Genomic DNA, 19,062 nt, shown 5'->3' with positions numbered 1-19,062 from the left:
CTAATAAACCACATAAACACAATATAATTTGAGATCAATACTTACAAATTGGGCCTCCCATGATGCAATACCCCCTGCTCCAAAATGCATGTTTCCATATTGCTCCATTTGGATCCTTCGTGTCTCCACATGCCGCATACTGGGGTCCACCTTTGTTGCCTTCATTTCTTTCTTCCACTCGTGCTTATGAGTAGTGTGGGGATGGGCCCTTGGTGGCTGACGTCCCTCTCTCTTGGCAATCTCGGCTAGTGCCTGCCTCTTAAGCAAAGATCTTTTATTGGCAAGTATAATGGTAATCTTTGACTTTGCCCATTTCTATGTGAACTCAACATTGGGGGGATTGGGATACCTAGAGCGTACAACATTGATGGTATCATCACTCAACCTTTTTTGCTACTCTTTGAATGGAATAAAGCAATCTCTATAGTTGTTAGCAACTACAAAGCACATGAAGGGCATGATGTCCTTCCCCCGTGCATCCATCAAGATGGCTCCTGTCACAGTGATGTCATAGTTTATTGTACCATCACCCTCTAGCACATCTACATCATCTGAATCCTCCCTGCCCCCACCATTACTCCCAAAGCACTATGCCATACATCCCCCAGAGCTCTCCCTTCTACTACGCATGTTGGCCTATTGTGACGAGCTAGTACGCTAGGCACTCATATCTAGAGAAGGGACTCCTGACCACATGGGAGTACCCTGGCAACTCTGCGGGGCTGAAGGGCCTCCTCATGGCTAGGGAGAAGGGACTCCAGACTGCCATAGGGAAGAAGGGACTCCTGATGATCGCAGGGGAGAAGGGACTCCAAACTGCAGGGGAGGAGGGACTCCTGATGATCAGGGAGAAGGCTGGTGGCTCTGCCTCCTACTGGGCTGTCTCGACTCCATAAGAGTAATCTCAGTTAGCGTGGGTATGGGGTGGTTTGAGTCTATACTACTGACTCCTGGGGGGTGTTTTGAGTGCTCATCATGCTCTTGAGGAGTGGGAGGGTGCCCCAAAATGTTATATAACTACTGTAATATGTCATCCCAAAGATCAGGCGAGGCTCTTGAAGAGCTTTCTGGCCACATGATGAACTGCAAAAAAGAAGAGGAGAAGATTTCCATCATGCATTCCCTCTTTCCATATGCATATATTAAAAGAGTTCTGCAATCCCGTGATTCCCATCATGCATGCCCTCTTTCTTTATCCTGCCCTCATGCAGCAGTCCAATTTCCCTCATGCAATCACTTATTTCCATCATTCATGCAATCCCTTATTTCCTCATGAATGCTTAAGGCATTGAAAATTTGACTTCTTGTTGATGTGGATAGCTCTCTCCCACGACTATGGAGAGATGATGAAGACCTAGGGATGACCTCTATTGTGCCCTAGGGGAAAGGACATAGCAAAGTAATGGACACGGAGTTGCTTAATAATCTCAGCCTCTATTGTATGCAACTAACAAACTTCTTTTTCTCTTAGTATCCAAGTGCTACCTATCTAATTAGAGTATCTAAGTGCGAGTGGCTTACAACTGACAAACACGAGCCCATTACTTGCACAAATACTTTTTAGAAGGATAACAAAAACTTATAAATTATTTTGTAGTTTTGTCTATGCTTCTCTTTTTTGCTTTTTGTTTTTCCTAAGACTCCACAGAATACTAGGAATCTCAATAATGTGAATGGTATGAATGCGGTGACCAGGGATATACAATACACACCGTGCGGTGTAGTCCTTAATCAGTACATGGTAAATAGACACACCGTGGTAGATGGAAGTACCATGCAATATTTCAGCCTATCACAATGCACTACATACAAAGTTACTACATGGTAATCATCTATAGCCTGTCCCAATAAAAAATCTCTAGTAGTCCATTTAAAATGCCCTTGGGCTGATTAGGAAAAAACGTCTCAAAAACATTCAAAATATTTGAATGCCACATTTTAATACGGCCGCAAATCCCTGGTTCTACATCGTATCAGGTCCCCTAAAAACTCATGCTCCTCCATAATACAATATGAAAGACATACAAAGTATGGTTGATTTTTAAACTTGTTATACATACATGTTAAATAAATATGCAAAAGATCAAATTGGCCTAGTTATCACATTCACAAAAATTAATTTTGAGTCGATAATCATAGTACATGTGATTATCTAACTCGAAAATAAGTATAAACATGTGTTATAGTCATTATTAGACTACAGGGCTTTAAAACTATTAAAAAATACATTCTTATCAAGAATCATGCCCATTTCATCTAAAAGTTAAAAAAATAACTTTAAATTTGGTGACAGCTTGACCTTAAACCTTTATGCAAACTCGAAGTCATAGGAATGAGTGTATATCCCTAATAATTCCAAGATTTTTAAGCACTTACTCTGTTATGGTCAATAATCAAAAGCTCAAAAGACCTTATCAATTCCTCAGAACAATTTTAGAAAGCGGCTAAGTTAGCATGACATAAAACTCAAACATTTTGATGTCCTTCTACCAAACTAGTGTTAACGTGAAGGTGGCCAGTGAGAATTTTACGTTCCTTAGAATATTTGATGAAGTCAAAACTTTACAAGACGTTTGAAAAGAAGCAGTCATCATTTTATTCAGTAATGAACATTAGATCTTTCGAAGCAGTCATCGTTGTAATTGTAAGCTCAAGAATGGACATTAGAGCTTGTGTGAAAATTTTCCTTGTTAAGACTAACATAACATCTCTTATCTTCCTTAAGGCGAGGTTTACCAGACCAGCCACACGGCACACGGCACGCGAGAGGAGGGAGGTTCGGGTATGCATTCTAGAGCTTCGGGGTGGAGGAGGGAGGTTCGGGAAGAGCTCTGAAGGATGGATGAGAGGGAGAAGCGCCACACGGCACGCGAGAGGAAGAGGAAGAGGCAGAGGCTAGATGGGGCAGACTGTTGAGACGGGCCAGAGAGCGGAGGCAGCGATCAGCGTGCCACATGGCAAGGGGAGGCGCGAGGACTAGAGGACTGCATGGGTAGAGGGGCAGAGTTCGATGGGGCAGACTGTTGAGACGGGCTAGAGAGCAGAGGCAGTGATCAGCGTGCCACGTGGCAAGGGGAGGCGAGAGGACCAGAGGACTGCATGGGTAGTAGCAACTTTGGCGGCGGTGGCGGTATTCAATGCTCCCTATGCGCCAACGACAGTGCTAGCTAGAGTAGAGTAGATGCACGGGGGGCGGCGGGAGGAGCTGAGGAATAGGGTGGCCAGCGATTAAATGCCATCTGCCATGTGGCACTCTCTATGACGGGTAGGAGGAGCAGTTGCGGCGAAACAGCACAGCTGGCACGACTGCCGTCGGCGGCCACTACACAGGACGGCGTCTGTTGAGTGAATGCGTGGCCACATGGCGATCTCGGACTGGAGGATTTGAATTGTCGCTGGGCACATTCAATGCAGTCTCCTGCTCCAAAGTTCTCACAGCATTCGAGCTCCTTCTCAGAGTCTCTGCCTCTCCTTCACGTCAGACCTTCGCCTCCCCATCGTCAGAGTCTCCTTCATCGTCAGACCTGCTTTCGACTTTGGGTCAGAGCTTCGCATCCTCTCCGCCGACAACGCCTCTCCTGCTCCGTTGAAAACCGGATGTTACGCGACGTTTCGTGACAACGCTTCTAGCTCCTCCATTGACAACCGCGAGTTCTTCGGCTCCACGGCTTCGTCCACGAGTCCGTCCACTGTTCACAACGCGTCACTCTCTAAGCCTTCGTCCACGGCGCCATTCTCGACGTCCCGCTCTCATTTGCTGTCCCAACGTCCCGCTCCCATCTGGCGTCCCGACGTTTCGGCGTCCCGCTTCCATCACGTATTCTCTCTCTCTCTCTCTCAGCTCTTTCTCTCTCAATATTTCAATATAAAAAATATATTATATTAAAAGCATATAAAAGACATTTCATCATTTTGGACTCTTCTTTGATTGAAATTTGAAACTAGACTTTGGACAAGTCTAAAAATGTTAGATAGTTTGATGCTAAGGGAGACTGAAGTCTCTCATCAAACGTTTGTTACTTAATATAGGGCTTTAATTATATAAAGTGCATGCACGCATACATTTTTAAAAAGTAGCATATGCCACGAAATGGCTAGGGTGATCAATGTGTGTGAAAGAGACCTATATAAGCCAGATGGTTAATTAGGATGTGATTGGATGTTTATTTAAATTGGGAGTTAGTATATGCATATGTGCGATGTTAGAGAGAGAGATATGTATAACCCGGCGTTTGGTTATTTTAAGCAATTTTTATTTTAAAAGATAGCTTCAAACATCATAGAAGAATAATAGTCATCATTTTGGACTCTTCTTTGATTGAATTTTGAAACTAGATTTTAGACAAGTCTAAAAATGTTAGATAGTTTGATGCTAAGGGAGACTGAAGTCTCTCATCAAATGTTTGTTACTTAATATAGGGCTTGAATTATATAAAGTGCATGCATGTATGCATTTTTAAAAAGTAGCATACGCCACGAAATGGCTAGGGTGATCAATGTGTGTGAAATAGACCTATATAAGCCAGATGTTTTTAATAAAGCAATTCAATAATAATAATTATTTTTTTAATGTTATGAAAACATGTTTTAAGATGAAATTTAAGACATTTTTTATGATAATGTGCTAGGCCGCTCCTATTGACGGCTGCCCAGTTGAAGTGCCAACTCTCCCTCCAGCAAACGGAATCTTGCCTCGAGCGGACGGAATCGATCGAGCTCTCCTTGGGAACAAGGCATAGTCTTTTTTTTAGCATGCTCTCTCTCTCTCTCTCTCTCTCTCTCTCTCTCTCTCTCCACATTCAAGAACATGTTTTTATTGTTTTGAAAACATCTTATGAAAACCTTAATATGTGGACATGTTCTTGAATGTGGAGAGAGAGAGAGGGAGAGATTTAGATTTTAATATGTTTTTAGATACTAATATTTTTAACGTCTTTTTTTTAGCATGCTCTCTAGATTTTAATATGTTTTTAAAACAAAAACATTTATGGCATTTTTAGATATATAATAATATTTTTAACGGCTTTTTTTTAGCATGGTCTCTAGATTTTCGGGGGGAGGGATGTATGTTTGACATATTGCCATATCTTTAAAAAAATGCATGAAATGGGCAATAATGATCGACATTTCTTATACTTTATAAGGACAAACCTTCATTGAGAGTGTGTTATAATGTAGGGCAATAGGTTAGGGGCTAATGGTGAGAAATAATAAGGTATATTCCTTGAGGCAGTAAATCCCATACGGGCAAGAAGGGAGGTTCGTGGAGGTTTGGTCAAGCATTCTGGAGGTTTGGGGGAGGAGGAGGGAGGTTTGAGGGAGAGAGGGGGCTTGGGGAGGGACTTTCGTGGTAATTAACATAATAAAGCTATGAAAGATGGAGTGGTGCTATGAAAGAATGTTTTTAAAACAAAAACATTTATGGCATTTTTAGATACTAATATTTATATATAGAGACGCGGGAGGGAGAGAGAGAGAGAGAGAGAGAGAGAGAGAGAGAGAGAGAGAGAGGTGATGGTGAGTCGAGGTGATGGAGACTTTGGGAGTAGCTACACCACAGGGAGAAACCAAAAAGAGAAGCATTTATTTTGGGGGGAGAGGGGGGGGGGAGGGATGTATGTTTGACATATTGCCATATCTTTAAAAAAATGCATGAAATGGGCAATAATGATCCACATTTCTTATACTTTATAAGGGCAAACCTTCATTGAGAATGTGTTATAATACTATTCCGACCTAATGGTGAGAAATAATAAGGTATATTTCTTGAGGCAGTAAATCCCATACGGGCAAGAAGGGAGGTTCGTGGAGGTTCGGTCGAGCATTATGGAGGTTTGGGGGAGGAGGAGGGAGGTTTGGGGGAGAGAGGGGGCTTGGGGAGGGAGTTTCGTGGTAATTAAATTTAAAAGCTATGAAAGATGGAGTGGTGCTATGAAAGAATGTTTTTAAAACAAAAACATTTATGGCATTTTTAGATACTAATATTTATATATAGAGACGCGGGAGGGAGAGAGAGAGGTGATGGTGAGTAGAGGTGATGGAGAGTTCGGGAGTAGCTACACCACAGAGAGAAACCAAAAAGAGAAGCATTTATTTCGGGGGGAGAGGAGGGGGGGGAGGGATGTATGTTTGACATATTGCCATATCTTTAAAAAAATGCATGAAATGGGCAATAATGATCCACATTTCTTATACTTTATAACGGCAAACCTTCATTGAGAATGTGTTATAATGGAGGGCAATAGGTTAGGGGCTAATGGTGAGAAATAATAAGGTATATTCCTTGAGAGAGAGAGAGAGACACATCATAGACCCCATGTGCACACTAAAACATGCCCAAAGGCCCAACACACATATATGTGTAGACACACCATGACATATGTAGACACATAGGCACACACAAACATAGTTATTCGTTATAATAATATATAGAGATGCGGGAGGGAGAGAGAGAGAGAGAGACAGAGAGACAGAGACAGAGGTGATGGTGAGTAGAGGTGATGGAGAGTTCGGGAGTAGCTGCACCACAAGGAGAAACAAAAAGAGAAGCATTTATTTCGGGGGGAGGGGGAGAGGAGGGGGGGGGAGGGATGTATGTTTGACATATTGCCATATCTTTAAAAAAATGCATGAAATGGGCAATAATGATCGACATTTCTTATACTTTATAAGGACAAACCTTCATTGAGAATGTGTTATAATGTAGGGCAATAGGTTAGGGGCTAATGGTGAGAAATAATAAGGTATATTCCTTGAGGCAGTAAATCCCATACGGGGGCAAGAAGGGAGGTTCGTGGAGGTCCGGTCGAGCATTTATTTCGGGGGGAGATGAGAGGGGGGAGGGATGTATGTTTGACATATTGCGATATCTTTAAAAAAATGCATGAAATGGGCAATAATGATCCACATTTCTTATACTTTATAAGGGCAAACCTTCATTGAGAATGTGTTATAATGGAGGGCAATAGGTTAGGGGCTAATGGTGAGAAATAATAAGGTATATTCCGAGAGAGAGAGAGACACACACATCATAGACCCCATGTGCACACTGAAACATGCCCAAAGGCCCAACACACATATATGTGTAGACACACCATGACATATGCAGACACATAGGCACACACAAACATAGTTATTCGTTATAATAATATATAGAGATGCGGGAGGGAGAGAGAGAGAGAGAGACAGAGAGACAGAGACAGAGGTGATGGTGAGTAGAGGTGATGGAGAGTTTGGGAGTAGCTGCACCACAAGGAGAAACAAAAAGAGAAGCATTTATTTCGGGGGGAGAGGAGGGGGGGGAGGGATGTATGTTTGACATATTGCCATATCTTTAAAAAAATGCATGAAATGGGCAATAATGATCGACATTTCTTATACTATATAAGGACAAACCTTCATTGAGAATGTGTTATAATGTAGGGCAATAGGTTAGGGGCTAATGGTGAGAAATAATAAGGTATATTCCTTGAGGCAGTAAATCCCATACGGGGGCAAGAAGGGAGGTTCATGGAGGTCCGGTCGAGCATTTATTTTGGGGGGAGATGAGAGGGGCCCTCCCCCGGGGGAGGGATGCAGTATGTTTGACATATTGCCATATCTTTAAAAAAATGCATGAAATGGGCTATAATGATCCACATTTCTTATACTTTATAAGGGCAAACCTTCATTGTGAATGTGTTATAATGGAGGTCAATAGGTTAGGGGCTAATCATGAGAAATAATAAGGTATATTCCTTGAGAGAGAGAGAGAGAGAGAGAGAGAGAGACATCATAGACCCCATGTGCACACTAAAACATGCCCAAAGGCCCAACACACATATATGTGTAGACACACCATGACATATGCGGACACATAGGCACACACAAACATAGTTGTTCGTTATAATAATATATAGAGACGCGGGAGGGAGAGAGAGAGAGAGAGAGAGAGGTGATGGTGAGTAGAGGTGATGGAGAGTTCGGGAGTAGCTGCACCACAAGGAGAAACCAAAAAGAGAAGCATTTATTTCGGGGGGAGAGGAGGGGGGGGAGGGATGTATGTTTGACATATTGCCATATCTTTAAAAAAATGCCTATTGCCATATCTTTGACTATGTGTGTGTGTGCCTATGTGTCCACATATGTCATGGTGTGTCTACACATATATTTGTGTTGGGCTTGAGGAGGAGGGAAGTTTGGGAGAGAGAGGGGGCTTGGGGAGGGAGTTTCGTGCTAATTAAATTTAAAAGCTATGAAAGATGGAGTTTTGTGCCATATGATGTTTTATATAGTTTCCTTATAGCTTAGAGTAGCCATCCATAGTAATCTATTTGTTCGTAAACTATAAAAGTGCATCGTGATTTGAGAGTATAATATGCATTTGCTTTAATAATATATAGATAAACGATAGAAGAAAAATGGAATTAGTTTTTTTTTCAGTTTTTATTTAAAGTGTGTTAGAGTCTCTCTCTCTCTCTCTTCCTAATATTTGTATTCTACTTGCATATATGTTACAAGGAGGTGTCACTCTCCTCTTTAGATTGGTTTGCTAGGAGAGATAAACTGGACAATTTTTCCTTTTATATTCTTTATTATATGCAAACCACTTTGGTTGTGTGTGTGTGTTTCACACCCAAAAAAAAGAGTGTGTGTATCTCTCTCTCTCTCTCTCAATCTCCCTCTCTATCTTTGATAGGGAGTTCAGATAGAGATGTGTCCAAATCCAAGGGTGGTGGGCGTTCCATAAATTTTAGGGAGTGTTGGTAATTAGACTTAGTGTGTGATGATTCGTGGGGAAGGTAGTAGGGTTGAAAAGTTTGTTTGTGGCCGTTGATGAGAAAGGCATGATGTAGCTTAGAGAGCAGGTTTGGGTTGTAGGATTGAGAGGGAGAAGGACATTGTTCGGGGCATATAGACCTTGGGAATGTCCCTGTAGATGAGTATGGGAGGTAGAAGAAGCGTTTGTAAATCGATATAGCTTGCATCATAGCTTAAAGGAGATGAGGATTCTTCAACAGGGAGTTCAGCATTAATTAAGCATCCAATATAGGAGACTTTAATAGATGTCTAGGAATAGATAGAAATGTGTCCAAAGCCAATGGTGGTGGGCGTTCCATAAATTTTAGGCAGTGTTGGTAATTAGACTTGGTGCATGATGATTCGTGGGGAAGGTAGTAGGGTTGAAAAGTTTGTTTGCGGCCGTTGATGAGAAAGCCATGATGTTGCTCAAAGAGCAAGTTTGGGTTGCCAAATGGGATGTCGAGAGGGGTGAGAGGGAGAAGGACGTTGTTGGGGGGCATGTAGACCTTGGGAATGTCCCTGTAGATGAGGATGGGAGGTAGAAGAAGCGTTTGAAAAACGGTGCAGCTTGCATCATAGCTTAAAGGAGATGCCCTTCTTCAATAGGGAGTTCAGTATCAATTAAGGATCCAATGTAGGAGGCTTTGATAGATGTATAGGATTTGTCTCAATCTTTAAAGCCTTGAGTCTAATGTAGTTTGACAACTGAGTCAATATACATCCCTAAAAACGTTTCTTTGGGAGGTTGCATCCTTGATCTTATCACAGTCAAAGTCAAATAGTCCTTTATCTACATACATGGCATTGAGTCTTTCCATACATATGTTTGCATGAATTTACACATATATGCATGCAATTATGCACTCATGTGCATGCACTCATGCCCATAAAGCATTTACACCTACATATGTTTCATGGATGCATATCTTAAGCGAAAAGGTGAAAGCTTCATGCTACGAAATTACAATAGGAAGTTATAGGCTATTTTTGCATTTTGCATTGTCAAGCATTCCATTTAGCATGCATGAATATTTCTATTAGTTGACTCCATTTGGCATGCATCATTACTTCTACCAAATGAGTCCATGTACACTCCATTTATTTGATTGACAATTTAATCCTTTGCCTTATATGCCATAAATCCCAAACCTTATATATATATATATATATATATATATAGAGAGAGAGAGAGAGAGAGAGAGAGAGAATAAGATATATATAGTTATGTTCATAAACAGACAATGGCAAAAGAAACAAGTTGTCATAGGAGAAAATTATGGGATTCAACACGCACGGCACGTCGCAGTATTGCCAGACAGAGAACAATGTTGAAAAAACAAGGTTTTAGACACATGGAGCCAATTGTAGAGGTTGTTCATTGCAGACAACATAATCAAATGCAGGGACATAATGATGTACAATGGAATGTAGATAATTTAACTTCTCTTGATAAGAGAAGTTTATTGCGTTCAACACGTAAGGCACGTCGCAATGTTGCTAGGCAGAGAACAATGCTCAAAAAGCAAAGTACAAGTACAACTATGGAATGTATGAGTACGGAGTTTGCTGATAGTCTTAGAGAAGGGAATGTTTTTTGTACTGCAATTAGAAGTGTGAGAGTGCAGCCACATGCAAGCATGGATTCTCACTTTCTAGAGCCAGCAGAATCTACCTTTTGCCCCGATGGTGCACCGAATGTGCAGCATTGTGTTGTTGGGGGAAGAAATACAATAGATGCTCCAGTAATAGGTACAACAATTCAATTGGATGCAGTTAGAGATTATGGGCAGTCAAGGGCACGAGAGCATGTTGTTGGCAGCAATAGGAATGCATGTTTAGGGTCTAGGGGGATCCTATCTATCTTGCATCGATTTCCATTAAGGGATGACATAGGGCACCCATCTTTGTATCCATTGGTTTTTAATAGTCCTGTTGTTCATTCACTTGGAGGTATGGACTGCATATGCAGTTTTTGTCATGCTCAATTGTGGAAGCAAGAGACCATAAGTATGCATCGGGTTGTGGGAAAGTATTGTTGTAAAGTTGGCCGTGTGTCATTGTTGCCATTGGAAGATCCACCAGAGATTTTAAAAGTTCTACTTCATGGAAGTGACGCTAGAAGCAGATCATTTAAGGATAATATAAGAGCCTATAATAGTGTCATGGCGTTTGCCTCATTGGGAGCCCAAGTTGATCAAATGTTTTCTGGGAATAGGGGTATACATAATTTTCGGATTCATGGCACAGTGTACCATCGTGTCGGGAGTTTGCTACCTGATGAGTCTAGACAGGAGCTTCCACGGTTTGCACAATTATATGTCCATGATACAGATCATGAGTTGCAAAACCGTTTGGATGGGATGCCTGGTTTGAATCTTGGCATTTTGGAATTGTTGCAAAGGATGATGCATGAATGCAATCCGTATGCCAATGCACTGGTTGCTGTGGGGGAAGTATTGAGAAGAAATCCACATGCAAACTTGAAGATGGTAATTTGTGAGAGCCGGTCAACCTCAAGACAATACTTGGTCCCAATAGCTAGCGAGGTTGCCGCTATCATGCCAGGGCAAGGGGATGATTCTGATGTTGGGAATCGAGACATCCAGTTTTTAAGACGCAATGGATTGATAACCAGAATATCAAATTTGCATCGATCATACATGTCTCTCATGTATGTTCTTCTATTTCCCCGAGGGGAGGATGGATGGCATTTATATATTCCTTATAGAGATGTTCCTACTCACGTATCATTACATGATGTACAAAGGAAAAATTGTGTGACACAGAGACAGTATTATGCGTACCGTCTGCAGGTAAGGCCTGATACAAGTGCGTGCCTTCTACAAGGGGGGAGATTATTGCAACAATATATTGTTGATGCATATAGTAGTATGGAAGAGTCCAGATTGGTGTGGATACGTAACAATCAATCTTCTTTACGTGCAGAAGTTTATCAAGGATTGATGGACATGCTAAACGCAGCTGATGCGGTCCATAATGTATTGGGCAACGCTGTCGGACGTAGAGTTGTATTGCCATCCTCTTTTACAGGAGGACCGCGGTATATGTGCCAGTTATACCAGGATGCAATGGCCATTGTGAGAAAAAAGGGTAAACCAGATTTGTTTATTACCTTCACCTGCAACCCAAAATGGTCAGAAATATCTGAAGGATTGTTGCCAGGTCAAAGAGCACAAGATCGCCCGGATTTGACAACCCGTGTATTTTATCAAAAACACAAGGATCTGATGCAGTCGATTATAAAGCATGATTTGTTTGGAAAAGTTGCTGGGTACGTATGTGTGATTGAGTTTCAAAAGAGAGGTCTTCCGCACTCACACATACTATTGATTTTGGAAGGTGCATTCAAACCTACTCAGGTTGGTCACTATGATCAATTGGTATGTGCAGAAGTTCCAGATAAAACCCTTTTCCCTGAGTTGCATGAGATTATTGCACAATGCAATGTTCATGGCCCATGTGGTGTACTTAATGTCTCTGCTCCTTGCATGTTTGATGGCAAATGTAGTCGTCACTATCCACGTCCCTTCTCTCAGTCTACTGTGGTGGGTAACGATGGTTACCCTATCTACATGCGTCGAGATGATGGTAGAAAGATACGGGTGAAAGAGGGTATAGTGGATAATCGTTGGATTGTGCCATTCAATCCTTTCCTCTCTATGAAGTACAAGGCACATATCAACGTTGAAATTTGTTCCACAATTACTGCAGTCAAGTATTTATATAAATACGTGTATAAGGGACATGACAGAGCAACCATCAGGATGCAGATAAATCGTGTGGAAGGACAAGGACAACTACACAACCCAGTTGATTGTGGAATTGATGAGATAAACTATTACCTAGATTCACGTTATGTATCAGCATCAGAAGCATGCTGGCGCATTTATGAGTATGATATGCATGATGAAAAGCCAGATGTACAAAGGTTGCAAGTCCATCTTCCGATGTTGAATAATGTGATATTCAGAGATGATGATGATTTGCACAATGTGGTGGATAGGGAACAGAACAGAAAGACCAGCCTCACGGAATGGTTCACTTACAACCGATTGCAACATGATGCAGATAATTTGCTTTACAGTGACTTTCCATGCGAGATGGTTTGGAACAAATCCAATAAAAAGTGGTCTAGAAGAAGGCAGGGCAATAGCATTGGTCGGATGTATAACATTTCTCCATCTGCTGGTGAATTATATTTCATGCGTATGCTACTTAACGTTTGCAAGGGTTGTAAGTGTTTTGATGACTTGCGCACTTTTGATGGGCAAGTTTACCCTACTTTCAAGGCAGCATGTATAGCTAGAGGGTTATTGGAAAGTGATGAGGAATGGTTTATCTGCATGCAAGAGGCCGTTTTACATCAAAATAGCACACAGTTGAGGCACCTTTTTGTTGCAATTTTGATTTTTTGTGAGCCAACATATTCTCCAGGAATTTTGTGGGAAAGATTCTCAGACGATCTATCGGATGATTTCTTCCATGCATTCGAATCAAGTATGGTTGACCGTCGTGGATTGGCACGGAAGGAGGCTCTATGGCACTTGGAGCATATTCTCCAACAACATGGGAGAAGGTTGGTAGAGTTTGATGGATTGCCTACCTTGGATAGATCATGTGTATTGGCAGCTACAAATTCTCTATTGCAAGAAGAAAGAATGTTTGATTTTGAGAGTGAGGCACGACTTGGTCAACAGATGAAAAGTACCTTAAATCATTGTCAACGGACGGCCTTCGATCAGATTCTGACAGCGGTCTATGCAAATGTTGGTGCGATGTTTTTTCTTGATGGTCCAGGAGGATCTGGAAAGACTTTCCTATACAATTGTTTGCTTTCTAGGTTGCGTGGGGAGGGGCATGTCGCTTTAGCATGCGCTTCTTCTGGGATTGCAGCGTTGTTACTAAGTAATGGACGCACAGCACACTCGCGGTTCAAGATACCACTGGATTTGGATGCTACCAGCAGTTGCAATATAAAGGTTAACAGTCATCTTGCAGATGTTCTGAAGATAGCAAAGTTGATAATATGGGATGAGGCACCTATGACTCATCGATTCGCATTTGAGGCACTGGATAGGACGCTGCAAGATATCATGTCAAATGACCAACTGTTTGGTGGAAAGGTGGTGTTGTTAGGGGGGGATTTTAGGCAGGTCTTGCCAGTTATTCCCAAGGCAAGACGAGAAGATATTGTCAATTCTACATTGTGCCACTCAAGGATTTGGAGATGCATCAAGGTATTGAAGCTGGTACAGAATATGCGGGTTATTCAGGAAGGTGATAATTCAATAGAGCAGGAATTCATACAATGGGTGTTAGATATTGGAAATGGAACTAGCAGGCGTATAAGAGAAGACACTGTTGCAATCCCATCAAAGATGCTTTTAAGGACAAACTCTATGGAAGGTCTGATTGAGTGGGTGTATACAGGACTTGCAAGGGTTGTGGATTATGCATCGTATTTTCGAGACCGCGCTATTCTCGCACCTCGAAACCTTGAAGTTGATGCAATCAATGCTACTGCACTAAAGGCAATGCCCGGCGAGGAAAAGGAGTATCTAAGTGCAGACTCAGTAGAGAGCTCATGTGGAGATTCTTTTTTGTATGCAGTAGAGTATCTTAACACGCTCGATCTTGGTGGTGGATACCCACCTCATCGGCTGGTTTTGAAACAAAATGCTCCCCTCATTTTGTTGCGCAATCTAAATCCTCGACAGGGATTATGCAATGGGACTCGACTGATATGCAAAGAGTTCCACACGAAGGTATTGGAAGTTGAGATTATCACTGGTACCAATGCTGGAGATAGGATGTTCATTCCAAGAGTAACTTTCATTCCCAGTAACTTGAAACTTCCATTCGATATGAGAAGAAGACAATTTCCTGTTCGGCTAGCATTTGGCATGACGATAAACAAGGCACAGGGCCAAACAATGTCTATCCTAGGCTTATACTTGGCGACACCGGTGTTTAGTCACGGGCAATTATACGTGGCTTTCTCGCGTGTCCGATCATCAAATGCAGTCAAAGTATTCCTTCCAGAGAGTGTGGATCGGGTTAGTGATGAGGATGCTGAAATGAGTTGTACCACAAATGTTGTATACAAAGAGGTTTTACAATTGGCATCAAGAAGAACCTAGCAGTATGCCAATGCTCTTTGAAAGCCTCTTCAGACTTTGGTGGGTGACAAATTTTCACAGTCTTTTTTGTATCGTTGTGTTCTTTTAGGCAATCAAAGGTCTATCAATTGTAAGCCTTTGAAGTGTGGATTAAAAATTGGTGATGACTATTTTTGTATAATTTTCATGAGCTCATTCCATATTCCATTCAAACAATGTCGTCTCTAGAATTTTGACAATGTATGATTTTTGTGAGTTTTATGGGTTCACACATTGTTATTTTTTCTTCAAATTATGGATTATCAAATGTACTATAACTAATGTTCTTTTTAATTTGTGGCTTGGTGAAGCCTTTTAATTTCTTCTCTATATAAACGTTGACACATCTATTGTTACTGTAATATGATATGTATTGTTATTGTAATATGATATGATAGGATGGCAGCGTCATTTACATTTACCACCGAGAGAACTGTACAGGTAGCAGGTACATAATTGTGTAGTAGTCAGTTGCTAAGTTGACTTATTTAATAGTATAGTCATTTACCTTTAGGAATATACAGATCCCGATGGTTGGAGAGCTGGGGTGCGCGCCCAGCTATTGGTTGACATCTTGGAGTTGGAGAGCTTTATTGGGTAGATAACCTATATTTTTTTTTATTTTGTTTTTTTCATAAAGGTGAAAGCTACTTAGGTTACATATATAAGTGAATAAACATGATATTATTTTCCTTTAGGGCGGTTCCCGACTCAAGTTTTGCAATGAATCTCCTCGGTCCAGCGTATGATGGGGTGGAACGTCTCAATCTTGGATATTTTGCCGTGAGTTCTCAGCGTCTTGCTGGGAATAATAGTCCCCAGACCATCTATGTGCGCTTCATTGGGTACCTGGAGCCGATGGGAACAGATGTATTTTATCGAGGGGCGAACGGAGACTTTGTATATGCATTTATGTACCACATACACACTCCTGTGCGCCAGCGTAAGCATTCTAATTAATGTGTTGAGTATTATTAAGACACAATTCTAAATTTTCCTTGATTTAATGATTATAATTCTTAAATGATCTTTTTGCCTTGCGTAGGTCGACGCCGCGCGCGTGTGGTGGTGCGTGGGGTGGGACATAGACGTAGTCTGTTTTCTTAGGGGAGCTGATATAGACACTCTGTATGTAGATATATGAATTTGTAAGATTTTGTAGTACTCTTTTATAGAGCGTATATTTTGTTAGGTATGCTAATTTTAAGTAAATCTTCTTTTGTTGTGTTTATTGAAGCATGCACATATACGGTTATACTCAAACAAATTCATAAATTCTATTTATTTATACTCAAACACGTTTATTTCAAAAAAATTCATGAATTCTATTTATTTATACTCAAACTAATGTATCCCCATAGACCAAGATTGATTGTGTTACAATCTAGCACTACATTGGCATACAATGCATTACGCACGTAATCTTGCAAAATTCCATATATGAAAGCAAGGAGGGGATATGCATACAAACATGTTTAATTCAAACAAATTCATGAATTTTATGCACTTAATCTTGCAAAATTTTATGTATGAAATCAGAGAGGGGGTTTTAGGAAAGCTGTTGGACAAAATTACACTGAGTGAGCCAAGCCAAGCGGTTCCAGTGTTGGAACTTCAGAATTTCTCTTTTGAAATTAAAGATCCCACCTTGAGACCTAGCAGAGCGGGTCTCCAACCCGTCGTAGACGGGTCAGGCTACTCGTAACGATAATGTAGGAACCCACATTTATTCTAGGTAGCTCTCTTTTCCACTGCTTAAAGATCGTCATTGAGTGAAAGTTCAGTTTGCTGCTACTTTCCTTAGAGCAGTAAAATCGAAGATCTTGTTCGGACCTTGAACCGTCACCGGTCCAATCTCGAAAGAGTCGTATATCAGAAAGAACTCAGCAAGCAGGAGACGAGCAAACATGACGGCAAAGTTCTTCCCTGCACATTGTTTATCATCCTTCGTGGGATCGTCGTTCCCAGGAGCATTTGACCACAGCAGAAATGGCAGTAGCTTCTCCCCTTCCGCTCCCATAAACCGCTTAGGACGGAATTCATCTGGAGCCTCGAAAACTTTGGCGTCTCGCATGGCGATCCCCAGATATCCCGCAATCACCTCACCTTTCTTCACTTTGTAACTTGCATCATGGGACTCAACGATCAAGTCTTCTTTCGCCCGACCATACTGGAAGAGCACAGGAGGATCCACCCTCAACACCTCATAGACTGTGGAGAGGACCAACTCCATGCTTTCGATCGCCCTCATATTCAGGCCACCGTTGGCATCGACGGCATTTCTTACCTCAGTTGCTAGCTCTTTCTGGAGACCGGGACCTGCGTCATGAGCAATGTGATAAAATAACGAAGGAAAGAGAGTCTGAAGTCCTGCCCAGTTATTGAAGCAAAGTAAGAATATGAAATTGTGACAGGCTTCTTCTCTGTCGAGGCCGAATTTTACTTCGCCCATGTCGATAACCTCCTTACCATATGTCTTAAAGAAGTTGTACAGTTTGTTGTAAAAGAAGGCTACAAGAATGTAAGGAAACGGGACAGTATGCATAAGAAATTCTACCGGCTTGGGCAATCCAAGTGTGACCTGAGGCAGCAGTTGAGGGACGAGCCACAATTGTATGAAGGTCGGGCCATTAGTTCCAAGAGATGCATTACCTGGCGCGGCTGGGTCCCTGCCTAGGACAGACCGAACCAGGAAATTGAAATTGAGCTGTTGGACACCGGTGGCACAACTTGCCTTTCCATCCTTCGCCAGTTGGAGATCCCACTCTGCGCTAACCTCAGTGAAGGCCTTGTGAAACTCAGAGAACCACTTCTTCCCACTGGTCTTGAAAATTTCGAAACAAAAGTTTTTAAGTTGTTCATGCTTCGTTTCGGATGGGTCCAGATAAGAAAGCACCCGAAAGCCACCAGTGTAATCTGTGCTGGGCATGTAAGTTCCGGTGAATATATTCTTCTTCTCAACCTTGGTCATATCGTAGAGGACAGGATAGCTTTTCTGGTCGAGCAGCATGATGGTTTTGGAGTCGGGGAAGAAAGGTGGACCAGGAGGCATGTATACCCGGATCACTGTGCTATTATATTTCTCAATGAAACTGTTAAAGAATGCATCAGGTCCCTGCGACCAATAGTTAGCCCTTTGGAGCACGGATACTAGAAAAGAAGGGCCGTCATCACCGGGAACATCTCGCAACGTCGTAGCTGCAGGAGGAGTTGCTGCCGGCCCCTCTACAACGGCAGCCGAAGTGATGATCAATGAACTCCGCTTCTTTCTGGATGCTGCAAGCGGCGAGACATTGGAGACCGGGAGCAAAGGAGGCCCATTGATGTCCTTGAGTGTCAAGCGAGCTGCTTGACTTGCAGAATTTCGATGCAAAGGGGGGACGCAACCAGCTTGCTCATGTGATAGAAAACACGAAAATGTGCAAGCTGCTGAAGCCAAAATCCACGGACCCATTTTCTAGGGTATGGATCTTGCGTGGGTGTCGACTAGGAGGAGTGGTGGAGCTAGATCGACTTATAGTGTTACCAACGCGACACATATCATATCAGACGACTATGCTGGCCACTAAAGGAACAGCACACGTCCTCAAAGTCAAGAGAAAGGCTGGCATTCACAAAATCAAGAAGCCTATGTGCGTCACTGCAGTGTGAGAAAGGGCTGTGCTGAAGCGTGACGAATGACGAACACTGGGAAGAGTGCCGTAGTCGGGAGCCGCCACTTCTTTGAAGTTCTACGAGAAGGCGGAGAGGAGCAAGCGCTGTGAAGTTGGAGTATGAGAGCGTATTGCGAAAGATTGCTGCAACAGAATGGGGATGATAGGATGGCAAGAGCAGGGTATTGGATCGTTAGAATCCGGTTTTGATAGAGGATGAGGATCTACTTATAGCCATGCAAAAGTTAAATCGTGTTTCACGTGAAGGTTGGAGCGAAGTGACGGACGGACGGAGCGGGCTGTCGGAACTCGCGCTCTTGATTAGTTTGAGTGCAGCTCCACCGTCCCCAATGCCCACGCGGTGCGGGCTATTCAGCATAAAGCCAGAGTGCACGCTCCAGATTGCAATAGATGTGTGCCGTGGCATCAATTCGTACAGGTCTCAGCCA

The 19,062-nt window shown here is 42.2% G+C and overlaps 2 protein-coding genes across 2 annotated transcripts; one reads left to right on the top strand and one right to left on the bottom strand.

The window, feature by feature from the left end:
• The first annotated feature begins 12,749 nt into the window (after window positions 1-12,749).
• Window positions 12,750-16,104, top strand: LOC147884444 (uncharacterized). Its single transcript, XM_087398198.1, has 3 exons — window positions 12,750-13,112; window positions 13,500-14,303; window positions 16,006-16,104. Exons 1-3 carry the CDS (start codon window positions 12,750-12,752, stop codon window positions 16,102-16,104), a joined length of 1,266 nt encoding a protein of 421 aa, XP_087254324.1.
• A 593-nt stretch (window positions 16,105-16,697) lies between these two features.
• Window positions 16,698-18,824, bottom strand: LOC147884443 (allene oxide synthase CYP74A2-like). The gene has a single exon (XM_087398772.1). It carries the CDS (start codon window positions 18,412-18,414, stop codon window positions 16,741-16,743), a length of 1,674 nt encoding a protein of 557 aa, XP_087254898.1. The 5' UTR covers window positions 18,415-18,824; the 3' UTR covers window positions 16,698-16,740.
• Window positions 18,825-19,062: the final 238 nt, after the last annotated feature.

Source organism: Dipteris shenzhenensis, chromosome 27 (assembly GCF_047967505.1).
Source record: "Dipteris shenzhenensis isolate YYH24624 ecotype China chromosome 27, Dip_SZ_1.0, whole genome shotgun sequence".
Classification (NCBI taxonomy): Eukaryota; Viridiplantae; Streptophyta; class Polypodiopsida; order Gleicheniales; family Dipteridaceae; genus Dipteris; species Dipteris shenzhenensis.
The sequence above is the reverse complement of the archived record's forward strand: the minus strand, read 5'-3'. Positions and strand labels throughout refer to the sequence as shown.